This window comes from Diabrotica undecimpunctata, chromosome 3 (assembly GCF_040954645.1).
Source record: "Diabrotica undecimpunctata isolate CICGRU chromosome 3, icDiaUnde3, whole genome shotgun sequence".
Classification (NCBI taxonomy): domain Eukaryota; kingdom Metazoa; phylum Arthropoda; class Insecta; order Coleoptera; family Chrysomelidae; genus Diabrotica; species Diabrotica undecimpunctata.
This window is the reverse complement of record NC_092805.1, coordinates 29,023,569-29,039,184: the sequence shown is the minus strand read 5'-3', so window position 1 is coordinate 29,039,184 and position 15,616 is coordinate 29,023,569. Positions and strand designations below refer to the sequence as shown.

At 33.3% G+C, this 15,616-nt stretch overlaps 1 protein-coding gene across 2 annotated transcripts in view; it reads right to left on the bottom strand.

The window, feature by feature from the left end:
* Positions 1–15,616, bottom strand: part of LOC140436606 (uncharacterized) — a 47,335-nt gene that overhangs the window by 10,052 nt on the left and 21,667 nt on the right. Inside the window, exons 3-4 of one of the 2 annotated variants that reach the window (XM_072525557.1) lie at positions 7,073–7,285; positions 2,954–3,061 (exon numbers count right to left, since the gene is read on the bottom strand). In XM_072525557.1, the coding sequence (XP_072381658.1) occupies positions 2,954–3,061; positions 7,073–7,285 (321 nt within the window). The remainder of the gene's footprint in view (positions 1–2,953; positions 3,062–7,072; positions 7,286–15,616) is intronic. The other variant, XM_072525558.1, reaches the window with a different exon arrangement.

Genomic DNA, 15,616 nt, shown 5'->3' with positions numbered 1-15,616 from the left:
ATCTATTTAGCATATTCTAAACTCCAACCAATTATACATCCGTAAGTAGAATTCGCTTTAATATGCAAACACCCGTGAACGATACCTAATTTTCTAAGTTCTATGTATAATAATCACAGACTTACGTCTTTTTCTGTCACTTCTATCTTAATGCGTTAGAGAGAATTCGATCAACTACGACGCACTGAAAGAAGGGTTTGGGACGGACTGTACTATCCCGACATGGTAAGTATTTGGTCTTAGATTTAGTCGACTCTCAATAAACACCAAACTATGATTTTATATGTACGTTATTTAAAAACATAAATGATGTATCCTCGATATGTTACTGACTTTCTAATAGTGGTATTTTCCTTTTATTAACTTCCTCTTTTAATATGGTAAACCAGATCCTACTGCAATCTGCCGAGAAATTTGAGACACAATTGGTCTCATTTAGCATAATTAGAGCCGCTTCTTTGATTTTTCTCTTTTACCATCTGTTTATGTAAGACCAAATACTTACCACGTCGGGATAGTATTATGAGGTTTTTTCCTCATGATTTACTATGAAATCACTAACAGGAGAATTATACTGTCATCATGGCATGTGGCTCTCTTTTAAAGACGAATGACATGCTACTATTTATCTAACGGATATTCTCAAGTTAAAGTTGATTTCATGTAATCGAATGAGCTATCTTACAATAAAGTTGTCCCAGGAACGCAACTTAGCAATACTGGCAATATCATTTTAAAGTCGTCTCCTTTAAAATGTATAATATATTAAAATCCGTAAACTAATTTTCGAAACCAAATTTAGAACTTTGCTTTAATCTGTGCCTTCTAAGAATTGCAAGTCAAAACAGACGTTGATAAAGATGTTATTAGAGACATGGGGAATCTAAAAATTGCATTCCACAACATATCTCTTCAACTAAGCAAAATTCTTAGCTAATTGGTTTCTAGTACTCGTACAGAGTATATGTATAATATGTCTGAATTGTCAATATAAATGAGTCAGATTAATTACATTTACAATATTTACAATAATTACAATAACAAATTAAATTATTTAGAAGAATTTTTCAACAAGTAACAAAAATCAAAATTTGTTTAATTTATTAATGTTTTGTATTTTGAGAACGATTTCCGTAGTGGAAATTTAAACGCCTATAAACTTATTTTAAACTTCAATTGTGGCTTATTCCTAATTAAAATAGTAATTGATGTTAATGACTATAACGATGAGGAATTTTATCGTAATCACACGGTTTTTATAAACGCATTTTTGTTCTTTATTGCTCACTACTATACCAAGTAGATCTCTTAACTTATTGCAGTTTGTAATATCTCCCTTTTTAAAAATTGGTAAGGTATTGTCTTCTCTTTTTATACTTTGAACACGTCGGTTTCATAGAAGAGCAGGGTAGGCAGGCGAATTGATTTCACTTTACTGTAAGCGATCTAGTGAAGTAATGGTTCGTGCTCCTGCCGGAAAACAAAAAATCTAAATGGATATGCTACTTAGACTAGAATACGCTGGTGTATCGGATCGACCTATGGATGGTACGGCAAAACATGGGAGGCTTGCGTAGCGGTGTTACTCACTTCATCTTCTTCTTCTCATGACGCCGTTTCCTTTCAAAGGTTAGCGATCCAAATGGCAATTGTAGTTCTGGAAACAGCTGCGCGAAAGATTTCTGCGGATGAGCGGTCGAACCATCTACTCAGGTCTTTCAGCCACGAGTTCTGGCGTCTTCCTACTGATCTTTTGTCCTGTACTTTTCCTTCCAGTATAACTTGAAGTAATTCATATCTTAATACATGGCCCAAGTATTGCATTTTCCTCTCTTTGATTATTCTTAGTAATTCTTTTTGTTTACACATGCGACGAAGTACCTCAACATTAGTAACTCTTTGTACCCATGGAATTCTCAACATTCGATTCACTTCATAGATTCCTATAAAAAAAGGAATATAGATATCTTGAACACTAGATTATATAGCACTTCTTCCAGTTTTGGATTTCGATCTTTAATAAATGCTTCAATGTTCCGTTAGCACATGCAATTTTATTCTTATTTAAGTTTGTATTGAAATTGTACTGCTACATCCATCGTAAGATGATACGCTTCATTTGAATTATAATTTTTATAAACATCTCCATTATACCGTCAAATACACCTCTGTATCTAATCTAAAAATTAGCCAAATAGCAAAAATTCCCAAGCATATACAAATGTATGTTCTAATATTATTTGTGTCACAAGTTGAAAGCACTGTAGAACAAATTTGGCTGGTGTCCAAGGAAATGCCTCGCAAAACTTCACCTGATGGCCATTTTACGATTTCTCCGACAGACGGACCTCCACTAGATCCATAATTACGACAAAGGTCAAAAAAACGGGGATTAATAGCGGCCTTGGTGACTTTTTTTAGAATAAACTTCTAAGTACATTGTTCTATTTAAGAAAAACAAAAAGGGAAAGTAAAAACAAAGGAATATGTTTAATTAAAGCTAAAAACAGGTGAAAATGCTCATTTTCATAAACTGCATCGTTAAAAGTGCATTGCACTACAGAGGACACGGCGTTAAGTAGTTTTTCCAAAAGATTTTGCTTCCAAATGGATTAAAAGAATGGTTTTAGGAGAAGATGAGTACCTAACTAAAGCTGAGAGTAATATTATGAGGTTGAAGGGTGACATTGGGCTTGTCAACCTTTTGGTATGCCATAGCTCCAAGAAATGACCGAATATCGATTATCTTACTATAGTCTTAAGCTATTATGCTGGTGGTATAAGAAGATCATTATAATACATTCATTTTACAATAAATATCCTCCATTTGGACTCAACACAATTTGTATCTACCATGCCAAGCAGTAACTTGTTGAAAAACAAAATAAAAACTATAAAATATGTTATAAAAAAAAAAGACTAAAAACACACAAACATGCTATGCAATTAGAACCTTTTAAATCATGATAGAAGTAATTCCTAGGTGCTGTCCCACTTCTCCGCAAAGGTACCGTGATGGCCGCAGAATCCTGGAGAATATTTCTAATATATTCGGTTTTACCTATAGGTATAGACAAATAATTGGATCATACTAAAAAATCTTTAAATAATTAACTGTAATTAACATATTACAAAAAACTAGAAACTTATAATATGTACAAGGTGTTTCATTAAGAATTGTCCATATAGTAACTGGAGTAACCTTAGCACAAAATCCGAGAAGATTTAACCTACTTAAAATGAACATTTAAAATAAAATATTCCTTCTTACCGAGATATAGAGTCTTTTATTACAAATATTCTAAATTCATAGGATACTTTAACTAGTGTTAAAAGATATTTTTCCGCTGTTATCAGAGGCGTGCTGTAGGGATAGATACTTTCTTTTTCCCCCTCACAATCTACGCCACTGTTAATAACCATTTCAGCATGTTTTTTGATTCTTCGTAACTTTTTAAGTAAATATTATCCTTTTGTCTTAATGCGATAGAGTAAGTAGTTTTCCTAGACGAGGACATCGACTTCATAGAAAAAATCGAAAGACAAAGAGAAAGACCCGAGAATCCTAACGAAATCATCCCCCTACATCACCGGAGGAGTTAAACGAGCTAATTAAAAATAACTCGCATCTGGTCCAGATCAAATAACGAACAGGACTTTTAAATACCTACCAGCGAGAGCCATAGTATATTTAACAAATATTATAAATGCGATGCTAAGATTTAAAAAATTCCCAAACATATGGAAAGAGGCCCATGTCATAATGTTACCAAATCCAGGAAAAGACAGCACATTCCCGCAAAATTACAGTCCAATAAGCTTACTACTTGCAATCAGCAAGATTGTAGAGAGAGTAATACTCAGCAAACTCCAAGCTGAAACAGATAGACTAGACATAATACCCGAAGCACAATTCGGTTTCAGATCAGAGCACTTCAGTGAGCTACAAGTACTCAGATTAACAGAGTACATAGCAGCTGGATTTAATGACAAACAATATACAGAAGCTGCCTTCCTAGATGTAAGCAAAGCTTTCGACAGAGTCTGGCATAGAGGGCTGATTTACAAAATGAGAAGATAAGGTTACAGCGGGGCAATGACAAGAGTAATCTCTTCGTACTTAAGCCATCGTAGTTTTAGAGTTCGAATAGGACAAGTCCTGTCCGAACTCGGAAACCCGGAGGCTGGAGTGCGACAGGGAGCGGTACTGTCACCTCTGCTGCACACAATATACACAGCAGACATACCTAGAACACCAGGTACATTACTAAGTCTATATGCCGACTACACAGCGATAGCGGCCAAACATAGAAACGTAGACATAGCGGTAAACAACCTACAAACAGCGTTAGATGAAATAGAAGAGTGAAGTTTAAAATGGAAAATAGCTTTAAACTCCGAAAAGACGCAGGCTGTACTTTTCAAAAAGAGGCACCAGCAACCAGAAGAATAAGTGAATGTGCAAAACAACCCCATCGAGTGGAAAAGCGAAGCGAAATACCTCGGAGTAATTATGGACAAAGGCTAAACGTTCAGTAAACACGTAGACGCCACGATACAAAAAGTAAACATGGCTAAAGCGTCAATAAGAGGCCTAGCAGGAAAAAAAATAAACTGAGAATTAAAACGAAGATAAGATAATAAATAGTATAATTCTTCCTATACTAACATATGCATCTCTCGCGTGCGGACACATATGCTATTGATCAAAAAAGAAAATAATAGCAGCACACAACAGCAGTCTAAGAGAAGCAGTCAACGTACTGAGATACGTTGTAGAAAGATTCCTCTTTAGAAAATTGCAGAAAATTAGAGTGACTGAAACAATGAAAGGAAAAGCAAGGATAAAGTCCGCAGAGATAGAGAACCATCCAAGTCACATAATGCGAGAGATAATGAGATACGACGCTTTCCATAGATGAAAGCATGAAAGACCGAACTCCATGTTCTATTACCCAGGACTTCCACATGACGAGCATTTGGCTGATAGTTGTGCCCCTATCGCGAATCAGAGTGCTATAGGGGGGAAAGGGATGGTCTGGAGCATTTGGGCGCGGTGGAGTGACTCCTGTTTTTACTCGAGTTAATACACCTCGATGCACTGAATTGACACACCCGAACGTAATTCTAAGGGGTGAACATATCTCACAGGCTGGTTTTAATTAAATTGCTTGCTTCCTTACGTAGTTTTCAAGTTATTTGCGTTTAAAGGTAATGTTTAAAATACAGAATCTTATTTTATTGCTAACATACATTTAAGACGAGTCCTAACTATGTCACTAATAAAGTTATACAATTAAGTAGATTCAGTAAATTCCATTTCAAATGATTTTTTCATATTCATTTTTTAGTTAATAAAAAATCAGAACTATGATTTTTATTATACTAAAACAATTTTTCTTGGTAAGTTTTCGGATCGAGCTTTTAATAAAATGATGCTTATATAATACAAAACTATTGAAAAAAATATTTATTTAGATTACAGTAACAATAAATCAATTTAATACATTTTTAAAGTGGCCTCCATTCACTTCAATACATTTTTTTTTCTATCAGAAAAATTTCTCCTAACATTAAGGAATATGTTCGGTTGATTCCTAATAAAATTTGCAGCATTCTCGATTTGTTGCCATAATTCTTGTCGGGTATTAATTTGTTGAGCATACACAAGTGATGTCCCTAAAAATAAAAATCTACAGGATTAAAATCGCGACTGCGAGCACGCCTCGGAAACTCACTTCCTCGCCCTATCCATCTATGAGGAAACTGTTCAAATAATTCCACCACCAAAAGGCGCCATCTAGCTTAAACCACATATCTCTTCTTTGGTTTAATGGTTACTCTTCCAGTTCATCAAAAAGGGTATTTTGAAGAAATTCCAAATACGAATTGCCGTTGCAATTTGCAGGTAATTCAAAGGGACCTATTCAATTATTTCTAAAAATTCCACACCAAACATTTATTCTCAGTTCATGTTGAAATTGTGCTTCTCTGACGGCATGTGGATTTTCGTTATCCCGAATGTGACTTCTCCAGTTATAAATGCCTCTAAGTGTGAAAGTGGCTTCATCAGTAAAAAGAGTATTGTTAACGGAATTGTTATTGACATTTTTCCTATCCATAACAAATTGTGCAAATTCCATTCGTCGAGGAAGATCTGCGGGTAACAAGTTCTGCACTAGAGGAAAGTGGTAAGGTCTTAAGTCTTAATCTTTTCTTAATATTCTGAAAACTGAACCAAGGCTTATTCCAGTTATTGCTGATAAACGACTGGTACTTAACTAAGGATCATTAGCAATTCTTACTAATACATCATCCTCCTGATTCAATGTAACACCAGCCTACTTAATTTTAAATGATCCCTACAACTTGTAAGGTTGATAATTTCTGCAAGAGAGATTTCATAATCTCAAGAGTCGAAAACTCGATTTTATTTCGAGAAAAAAATCCGATTAGAATTAACAAAATTTATCAGCAAATTGGTTAAATTATTAAAGACACTCATGTGAAATAAGCAAAAAATAAGATTATGTATTTTAAACATCACCTTTAAACGCAAATAACTTGAAAACTACTTACTCTATTGCATTGAAACAAAAGGATGATATTTAAGTAAAAAGAATCGAAAAAACATGCTGAAATGATTATTACGAATTACGACAGTGATGTAGATTGTGAGAGGGGAAGAGGAAGTATCTTTCCCTACAGCACGCCTCTGGCAACATCTTTTAACACTAGTTAAAGTATCCTAACATAAGTAAACTGTTTGTCAAGTTTGGACAAAAAATATTGAAAAGTGTTGAAATAATGGGCTAAAATCATTTGTAATAAAACACTGTATCTCGGTAAGTAGGAATATTTTAGCGTTTTAGGTGAAATCTTCGTATTTTGGGCTCAGGTTTCTAAAGTTACTATATGGACAATTCTTAATGAAACACCCTGTAGATAAATATATATATATATATATATATATATATATATATATATATATATATATATATATATATATATATATATATATATATATGATATATTTATTAGAAAAATTCATATACATAATTTTGATACTCACAATCCAGTCTTCTTGAAATCTCTTTGTAGCTTTCGCCTTCCTTTTTCTTGGCACCTCCTCCTGGAGCTTGGTAGGCTGAGGGTAAATAAGGCATTGGATCGTAATCGAATTCTGCAAAAGGCCTTCCGGTGACACTTCTTCTAGAACGAGGCTCAGCGGGAGTTTCTGTACGGTGAGTGGATGAATCCCAACCAGATCCAGCATTTCGTTGACCTAAATAACAAAAAATGAGGATTAGAAACAATTTATATCCGGAAATAGTTTACCACAATATAAAATAATCAAATGATATATAATATTTATATGTTTCTAAATTTCTGGGATTAATATAACAATTTGTTGTTCAAACGTTTCGGCGATTTGGTATTATTAATAATTTATACAACTTATCTCAAACAATAATCCCATTAATACTCATAATATGTCCAAAAATGTCCAAAATGCTATATAGATATATCATAAATGTTGGACATAAATCACTAAAAACGTCGAATAAATATCCATTCAAGTGGCGACTGCCAAAAAACTTACATCGGTCAGACTGGTAGAATTTTTAACAAACGTATTGCAGAACACAAAAGAGCTTTCAAGAATAGAAAAACAGATTCTACGTACGCACTTCACCTTCTAGACCATAATCATTCTTTTATTGACCAATTTCAAATTGTTCACATTCAAAATACAGGCCCTAAGCTATCTTTATTAGAATCTATGGAAATTAACAAATTAAAAAATACAGATATAATTCTGAATGACCAATTTGAGACAAACAGTTCTCCCCTCCTCAACTTATTCAGTAGCCTTAAAGGCATACCAAAAATAGATCACTCTGCCGCAACAGCTGTAGTGATAATAAATTATAATAAAGTTTTTTGGAAGTTTTGAAAACAAAAGTTTTCAGTGTTTTATTGTTAGATAAAATGAAGTTCCACCAAGAATCGGTCGAATCCATCACCTGTTTTTATATCCTAACTCTGAAGGAGAAAAAGTGTGCCAAACTAATAGCATAGCAGTATGATATCCAGCAGAAAAATATCCTAAAGAAGGGCATACCTGTGGATGCAGTCAGAAAAAGGCTACCGAGCCGAAAGAATTAATTCCTTAAAAAAGACAGAAAATTGTTCGATCCGAGGACAACACTCCCAAGGTAAAGTATCTCCTGTGGCACCCTTCATATCCTCGATATAATTCTCTTCTTATTTAATCCAAGAGGCCCATTAATAATTTAATTTTTTTTAATCATCTATATTAAATCATTTTGAATCTCAGTCAAAATCTATTCTTGGTCTACTATGACATGCGACATTTCAGGATTAATGTGTACTACGAAATTTGGCAGTATTTTCAAACCGATGATGTTAGTTTCGCTACGTAAAAGTTTAACGTTTCAATGTTTGTTTAAAATTGAAATATGTTTGCGATTTCTACTTGAAATAAATTGATTTTTAAAATGTAAAATCCTGTATCGAATTAATTTCAAAGTTATATTCCGTACAAATCTACTAACGATTTAAAAGTTGTGTTGTTACAAATAAAACTGACTTTTTAAAGGTTGCTCTCTAAAACGATTATACTATCAAAATGTTATAAAGGTTTTTATAGCTTTCACTCTAATGCCCAATAAACCAAAAGAAGCGACATTATTTTTGTCTTGATATTTGTTGGTTTTTGGGGTAGTTTTTGTCCTTAAACTTTTTTCTACTGTAAAATTATGTTAACAATGGAAATAAACCTATCTTTTTGGCATTTAAATTCAATCTAACTTGAGAGTCTACGCTTGGAATGTCAGAAGCCTTTTCGTAGCTGAAAAAGTTGACAATGCAATAAAATATATGAAAATAATGAACATAAATCTTCTAGGAATCAGTGAAGTGAGATGGTTAGGAAATTTGAAAAAAAACGACAGCGTATATTAGTCCGGTAACACGGGCATGAAGGTTAAATAGGGCCCTAGGCAACATTGTAATACCGGACCTATTTTTCAGTCATGCATCATATTTTGCATTTTTAAGTGTGGTTTCAAAGCATATTTAATTATCGAATTCCAAGAAAAAAATTGGAATGGTTAAATAAATTCTCAGAATTGTGTTTAAATTTGGGAATGTGGCAATCATATTATTTTTCTTAATAAATGACCACATGGATACAGGAGAAATAATATTTTCGTTACTTATAAAAAAAGTAAATTGTAATACTTGTTTTTTCAGTTGTGTTAGGTTTAAATCTTGTTCAGAACATTGCTATTCCTGTATTGAAGGGTCACTAACATGAAAATTGTTGTAAATTTAATGTTAATCACAGCAGATAATGTGGTTAGTGAAGTTTCCATTTTCTGTCATTCGTCCGTTTTGTCATTATTGGATTTTTCACCTAAGAAGACCGCTTTGCCATTAAATGCTGGTAACTTTATTACTAGCGGACCAGATAAGCAGCGATATATTTTACACTACCTTTATGAATAACATTTTACTGCTCTGTTGTTTCAATCAGCACTGTTCAACAAGTTATCGTTTATTGGTTTATAATTTTATTGCAATGTTATTTTTTTTTAATTTCATCTGACGTATCGTATAATGTAGGTTTACCCAATAATTAAAGTTATGCATTTCCAAGAACATATTATTTGAAAAATAAGGAGTAAATACCATGTGTCATAATAATTGTAATCTCTCAGGAAAAAGACAGTTAAGATTTTATACACACTTAAAAAATTTGTTTAGTAATGTATTTCTTAAATCCACCCATACAATCATTGAGAAATGATTCATGCTGTTTAAAATATCTTTTTCTTAACGACACTGTCATCGACAAAGTAGATCAAATTCAAACGTCATCATATTTCTCTTCTGTTTATCGTTAAAAATTAATTGATGGTCGTGGGTTGTATTTTTGTGTTTTAATAATTTAACAAAATACATAATCAGCAAAAACCTTATTTAAAACATGCGAACGGTTTTGCAATCACAATCAATACAATACAGTGTTTATGCTTGTTTAGCATTGGCCGTTAAATAATTTGTGTTCGATTGTTTCGTCTGTTGTACAACCCTCGTCCTTTTTAGGGTGTAGTAGTTGTATATAAGTACCTATTTTTTATAGTAGTGTACTGAAGCGGTACTTTAAAGCAAAATGAGTAATTTGGAAGAAAATAAAATACAGTCGAAACGTAGAGTGTTATCTCCAGAAGAACGGCGTTTAGTTCTAAAAGTCGAAAGTTATTTCAATTTGGAAAAAAATAAAATGGGTCCATTGACATCTGTTATGGCAGTTCAGAAACGCACATGCGATGCTTGCGGTATCTCAGAGAGGACATTCCGAAAAATTAATAACATGAGTGAGGATGAAATAGATAAAGTAAGAGAAATCGTCAACATCGAAAAACTTTAGATTTGCACCAGTCAATTAAACTTTCAATTAAAAATATTATATATAATATGTATAAAGCCAAAGAACATGTAACAGTTAGTGCTGTGTTGCAAAAAATAAAAGACAAGGAACTGTGTGATATTAGTTTATGGAGAGTGTTGAAACATTTAGGTTTTCGATATAAAAAGACAAATAATAGGCAAGTATTGTGTGAACTCTCTAATGTTGTTTCAAAACGGTGGCATTTTTTAAGAAAATTCATGAACAATAAAATGTCTGATAGTCCGAGGCAAGTTGTATTTTTAGGCGAAATTTGGATTTTCGCTAAAAGAAATATGTCAAAATCATCTTAGCAAGATGGCACCACGAAATGTTATTCTTCTAGTCGTTCCGGTAATGGTAAACGCTACATTATACTTCATGCTGGAAATGATGAGGGTTTTATTCCTGACGCTAGTTTAATTTTTTCGTCCACAAAGAATACAGGTGATTACCATGGAAATATGGATGCAAATATTTTTGAAGAATAGTTTGAAGAAAATTTGTTAAAAAAATTGGAGCGACCATCCATAATAGTGTTGGATAATGCATCCTACCACTCAAGAGTAGAAGAGAGATTTCCTTCAAGCGGCTGGACAAAAGAAGAAATAAAGTTGTGGTTGACAGAAAAGAAAATTTATCAGAGTGACATATTTTTAAAAATCGATTTACTTCAAAGGTGTGGAGAGCACGAAATTCAAAAAAAATTTGTTACTGATCAAATGGCTCTTAAATATGGCCATGAAGTTCTTAGACTTCCGCCCTACCATTGCCACTATAATGCAATTGAGTTAGTTTGGGGTATAGCCAAAAATTTTTATGATAAACATGCATCCAAAACAAAAGATGACGCTAGCGTTCTTGGTTTGTGGAAAGAATTGCTAGAACAAATAAAGGCAGAACAATGGCAACATTGTATTAGACATACGGAAGACATAATCGTTCAGTCTTTTCAAACCGAACGAGTTATAGATAAGATCCAGCCTCTAATTATTCGGATAGACAATTCAGATAGTGACGACTCTGCTAGTGAAATAACAGACAGTGAAGAGGACAAATCGTTTGCTAAAAAGAAGAAACAAAAAAGTGTTTCGGGAATTCAATTCGGACTTTGTGGTGTGTTTAAGTTAAACGATAAACTACCTTCGGTCTAATTACTGGACTGCATACTCTCAATAGCTTTGGTATTAATTACTGGACTACACATGTTTAAACCTTTTGTTTCAAGGTTATATTTAATATAGTGTCTGCAGAAAGTCAAGTCTTGGATGTATTTTATTCAAATTTACATACCAGCAACTTGGTAAGTATTTTCCAATTAACCTGCATGCAAAACCATTCGTATAATTTTCACTCTACGCAAATACCTTGATAAACATTTGATGTCGACAAATAATTTCGATTATTCGAAATATTCCGTCCCACTTCTTTTAACCGCCCTGTATATACATATTGTGTAATAATACAATATTATACATATTGTAAAATCCAATATTATTACTGAACATAAAATACAGGAAATTAAATATTTTAACTTTTCAAGCGATGGGAATTAAATATTAACGTCCCACTGTTTGAGGCCCACTGATCATATCTTAATTACATATCGGCCTTCATAGGGTAAAAGGAGTTTTAGCGTTGTTTGCTTGGGAAATAATTTACAGACCTAATAGTACAGTAAGTTTTTGACTTAGAAGAATAGAAGATATTCCAAAGATTCATTTATTGATTTTAGTAGATTATTTCTATAATACACTCACATATCGTCTGTTAAGTGTCTGTCCATAACGCGATGTCGTTTAAAAAACTCTCAGTTTCATCATTACTTTGAGATGATTTTAAATTTACATTTTCTTCTTTTATTTTATCTTCACAATCGGAATTGCTTGATTTTTACCTGCTGTTCCTTTTGCAGAATAGTTTCGGACACAAATGATGTTTCTGTAGTTTAAACAGGTCAAATTTGTGAAAATGATGAAGATTGTTGTAATTGTTCTCCATCTCCATTTAAAAAAATTTCCAACGTTCTTTTCATTTGTTTTGCCACTTTATCTCGATCTGCTTTTCGTTTTATTTTTTTACACCCACTTAAATTTTTATAGGAACTCATTTTAAAAAATACGTATTAAAAAGAATTATTTATCATTCGATAAATAATTCTTTTCTCGAATTATTATTACACGATTATCTTCAATTAAATTTATTTTATTCAATATCACAATCACAATTTGTGGTATTTTATATATTATTTTAATTAAATAATGTAATACTTTTATAAAAACTTACATTTTTTTTAATAATTCGAAGATATTAATTAGTCCAATTACTTTTTCTTCAGAGCAGCAGCTTTTCTAGCCGTTCCTGCGCAGGGGACACATACCACACAAATGGAGTAGGTACTCATATACTAAGTGACATAGAAATCCGAACAGCCATTATAATTTATTTTGTAGTATTATACAGGGCAGCAAAACAAACAATCAACATATAAATATGTATAAAATTAAAAAGACAGTCAAGATTTCATTTCACGTGCAAATCGTCTATGTATCTGTTACGTATTTCGCTTTAATAAAGCTCATCAGAACAGTTATTCATAGGAGTTCTCAACGTGAAAATTAGTCTTTTCTGTCTTTGGGAAGCAACGATAAAATGGCTTCGAAACGGACGCAATAGCGACATCTGATATTAAATCCGTAAAATAGTTTCGAAACACAATTCAGATAACTGCTTTAATCTGAACCTTCTATAAATGCAAGGTATAACAGACGTTGATAAAGATGTTAATAGAGACATGGGGAATCTAAAATTTGCATTCCACGACATGTCTCCTCAACTAAGCAGAAATCGTTAGCGAATTGGTTTCTTGTACTCATACAGAGTAGATCCGAATAAAAATAAAATTAAAAAGACAGTCAAGATTTCATTTCACGTGCAAATCGTCTATGTATCTGTTGATACGTATTTCGCTTTAATAAAGCTCATCAGAACAGTTATTCGTAGGCGTTCTCAACGTGAAAATTAGTCTTTTCTGTCTTTGGGAAGCAACGATAAAATGGCTTCGAAACGGACGCAATAGCTACATCTGATATTAAATCCGTAAAATAGTTTCGAAACACAATTCAGATAACTGCTTTAATCTGAACCTTCTATAAATGCAAGGTATAACAGACGTTGATAAAGATGTTAATATGAAATGAAATCTTGACTGTCTTTTTAATTTTATTTTTATTCGGATCTACTCTGTATGAGTACAAGAAACCAATTCGCTAACGATTTCTGCTTAGTTGAGGAGACATGTCGTGGAATGCAAATTTTAGATTCCCCATGTCTCTATTAACATCTTTATCAACGTCTGTTATACCTTGCATTTATAGAAGGTTCAGATTAAAGCAGTTATCTGAATTGTGTTTCGAAACTATTTTACGGATATAAATATGTTTTGAAACAACTTACAGGGGTCTACAATTAATAATGTGTTGATGCAGCTCGGTGGGCAACACACTCTTGGATGAGCCACGGCTCGCTTCTGATTAGGTGGTCAGTACCCTCTTAGGGTATCTGGTTCCATGCCCTAATTAACTCCTCCCGAAATGTTCACAAAGTTTGAGGATAATGCTTTAAATTAAGAAGTATCCGACCCATCGTGTCCAATTGGGGATAAATGTCAGGATCTCGAAGGCCAGGGCAAAATATTGACTCCGGTCTGTTCAAACAACTCCATAGCGAGTCTTGCAAATTGACTAATGTAACAACAAATAAAAATTTACAATTTTTTTATTCCGTGTAAGTAAGATATTTTTCAAATTAAAATAATAAAATATTTTTAAAATATGGATTCGCTGGAATAACAGCTTTTATCCTTTCTGGCAGATACTGGATCAAAGCAGCAATCTCGTTTTGCGATATTTATTTCCACTCGTTTATTAGCGCCTATTTTAACGCCACAACAGCTTCAAACTCGCCATAATTTTTTCTAACTACCCTTCCTAATTTGTTCTACAAATGCTCTATCGGGTTAAGGTCTGGACTTCTAAGAAGCCAGGCTACTAATCACCATGTGTAAAGTATTGCATTGTTATCCTGGCTATATGCGGTCGAGTATTATTCTGCATTAAGAGAAAATTTTCACATATAAAATGAATATAAGGAAACACATATTTTTCCAGACATTCCCTTATGTACCTATCAGCATTAAGACTACCTGCCCCTAACATATCAAGATCTGTATGTGCTCCAAAGAACTGCCGCCCCATGCCGTTATACCTCCAATACTCAACTCTACTCTAGAAGTTAAGCAACATTGGTCATAACATTCTCCAGGCTCTTTGGCGGTCATCTGGTAAATATCTCGTAAAACGAGATTCATCTGTAAACAGAATATTTCTCCAATCTTCCATATCCCAATCTGCATGAGCACGACAGAATTCCAAGCGTTATCTTCGATGAGCTGCGCCAAGAAAGAGCCTGAAGCAGGTATATAAGATGATCAATTTTGTTCGCTTTATCTTCGACTTGCGGTGTCAAGTGAAACTGGTACTATGAACATCTACCAGTGTCCTAGTCAATGCTGTAGCAGTAACTGTCCGCTCTCGAAGGACTTGAAGTCTAAGATACCGATCTTTCACGGCGATTGTGGACCTTGATTTTCACTGTACACGTCTTCTTGAGTAAGAACCAGTTTCTAGAAATCTTTGTAAAGCATCGGATATTGTACTCCGCGGACCACCAAGCATATCTTCGATATATCGGATGGAACGCCCATTATTGTGCAGAGCAACAGCTTGCGCTACTTGATCTGGCCTCATTACAAATTATTCTTTGTTATTAAAAACACTTTTCTGTCTCGAAAAAGCAGCCAAAATATACCAAAAATGAATACAACCAATTTAACAAGCATTATTTTAAGTAAATAATCAATTTATCGAGGGTACCTTAACAAAAACATTCTTTTCAGCTATAAAAAATGACAAACTTTTTAACTGTTTAAAATAACAAACGAATGGATAAAGGCAACTTATATTATGATAAATATATTTAATTAATATACAGGGCAATTCAACAAAACTAAAAGGAGAAAAGTATGGAATTTCACGTGTCCGGCGATACATCGGTAGGTTTTCGTTTTCATTCAAAGGC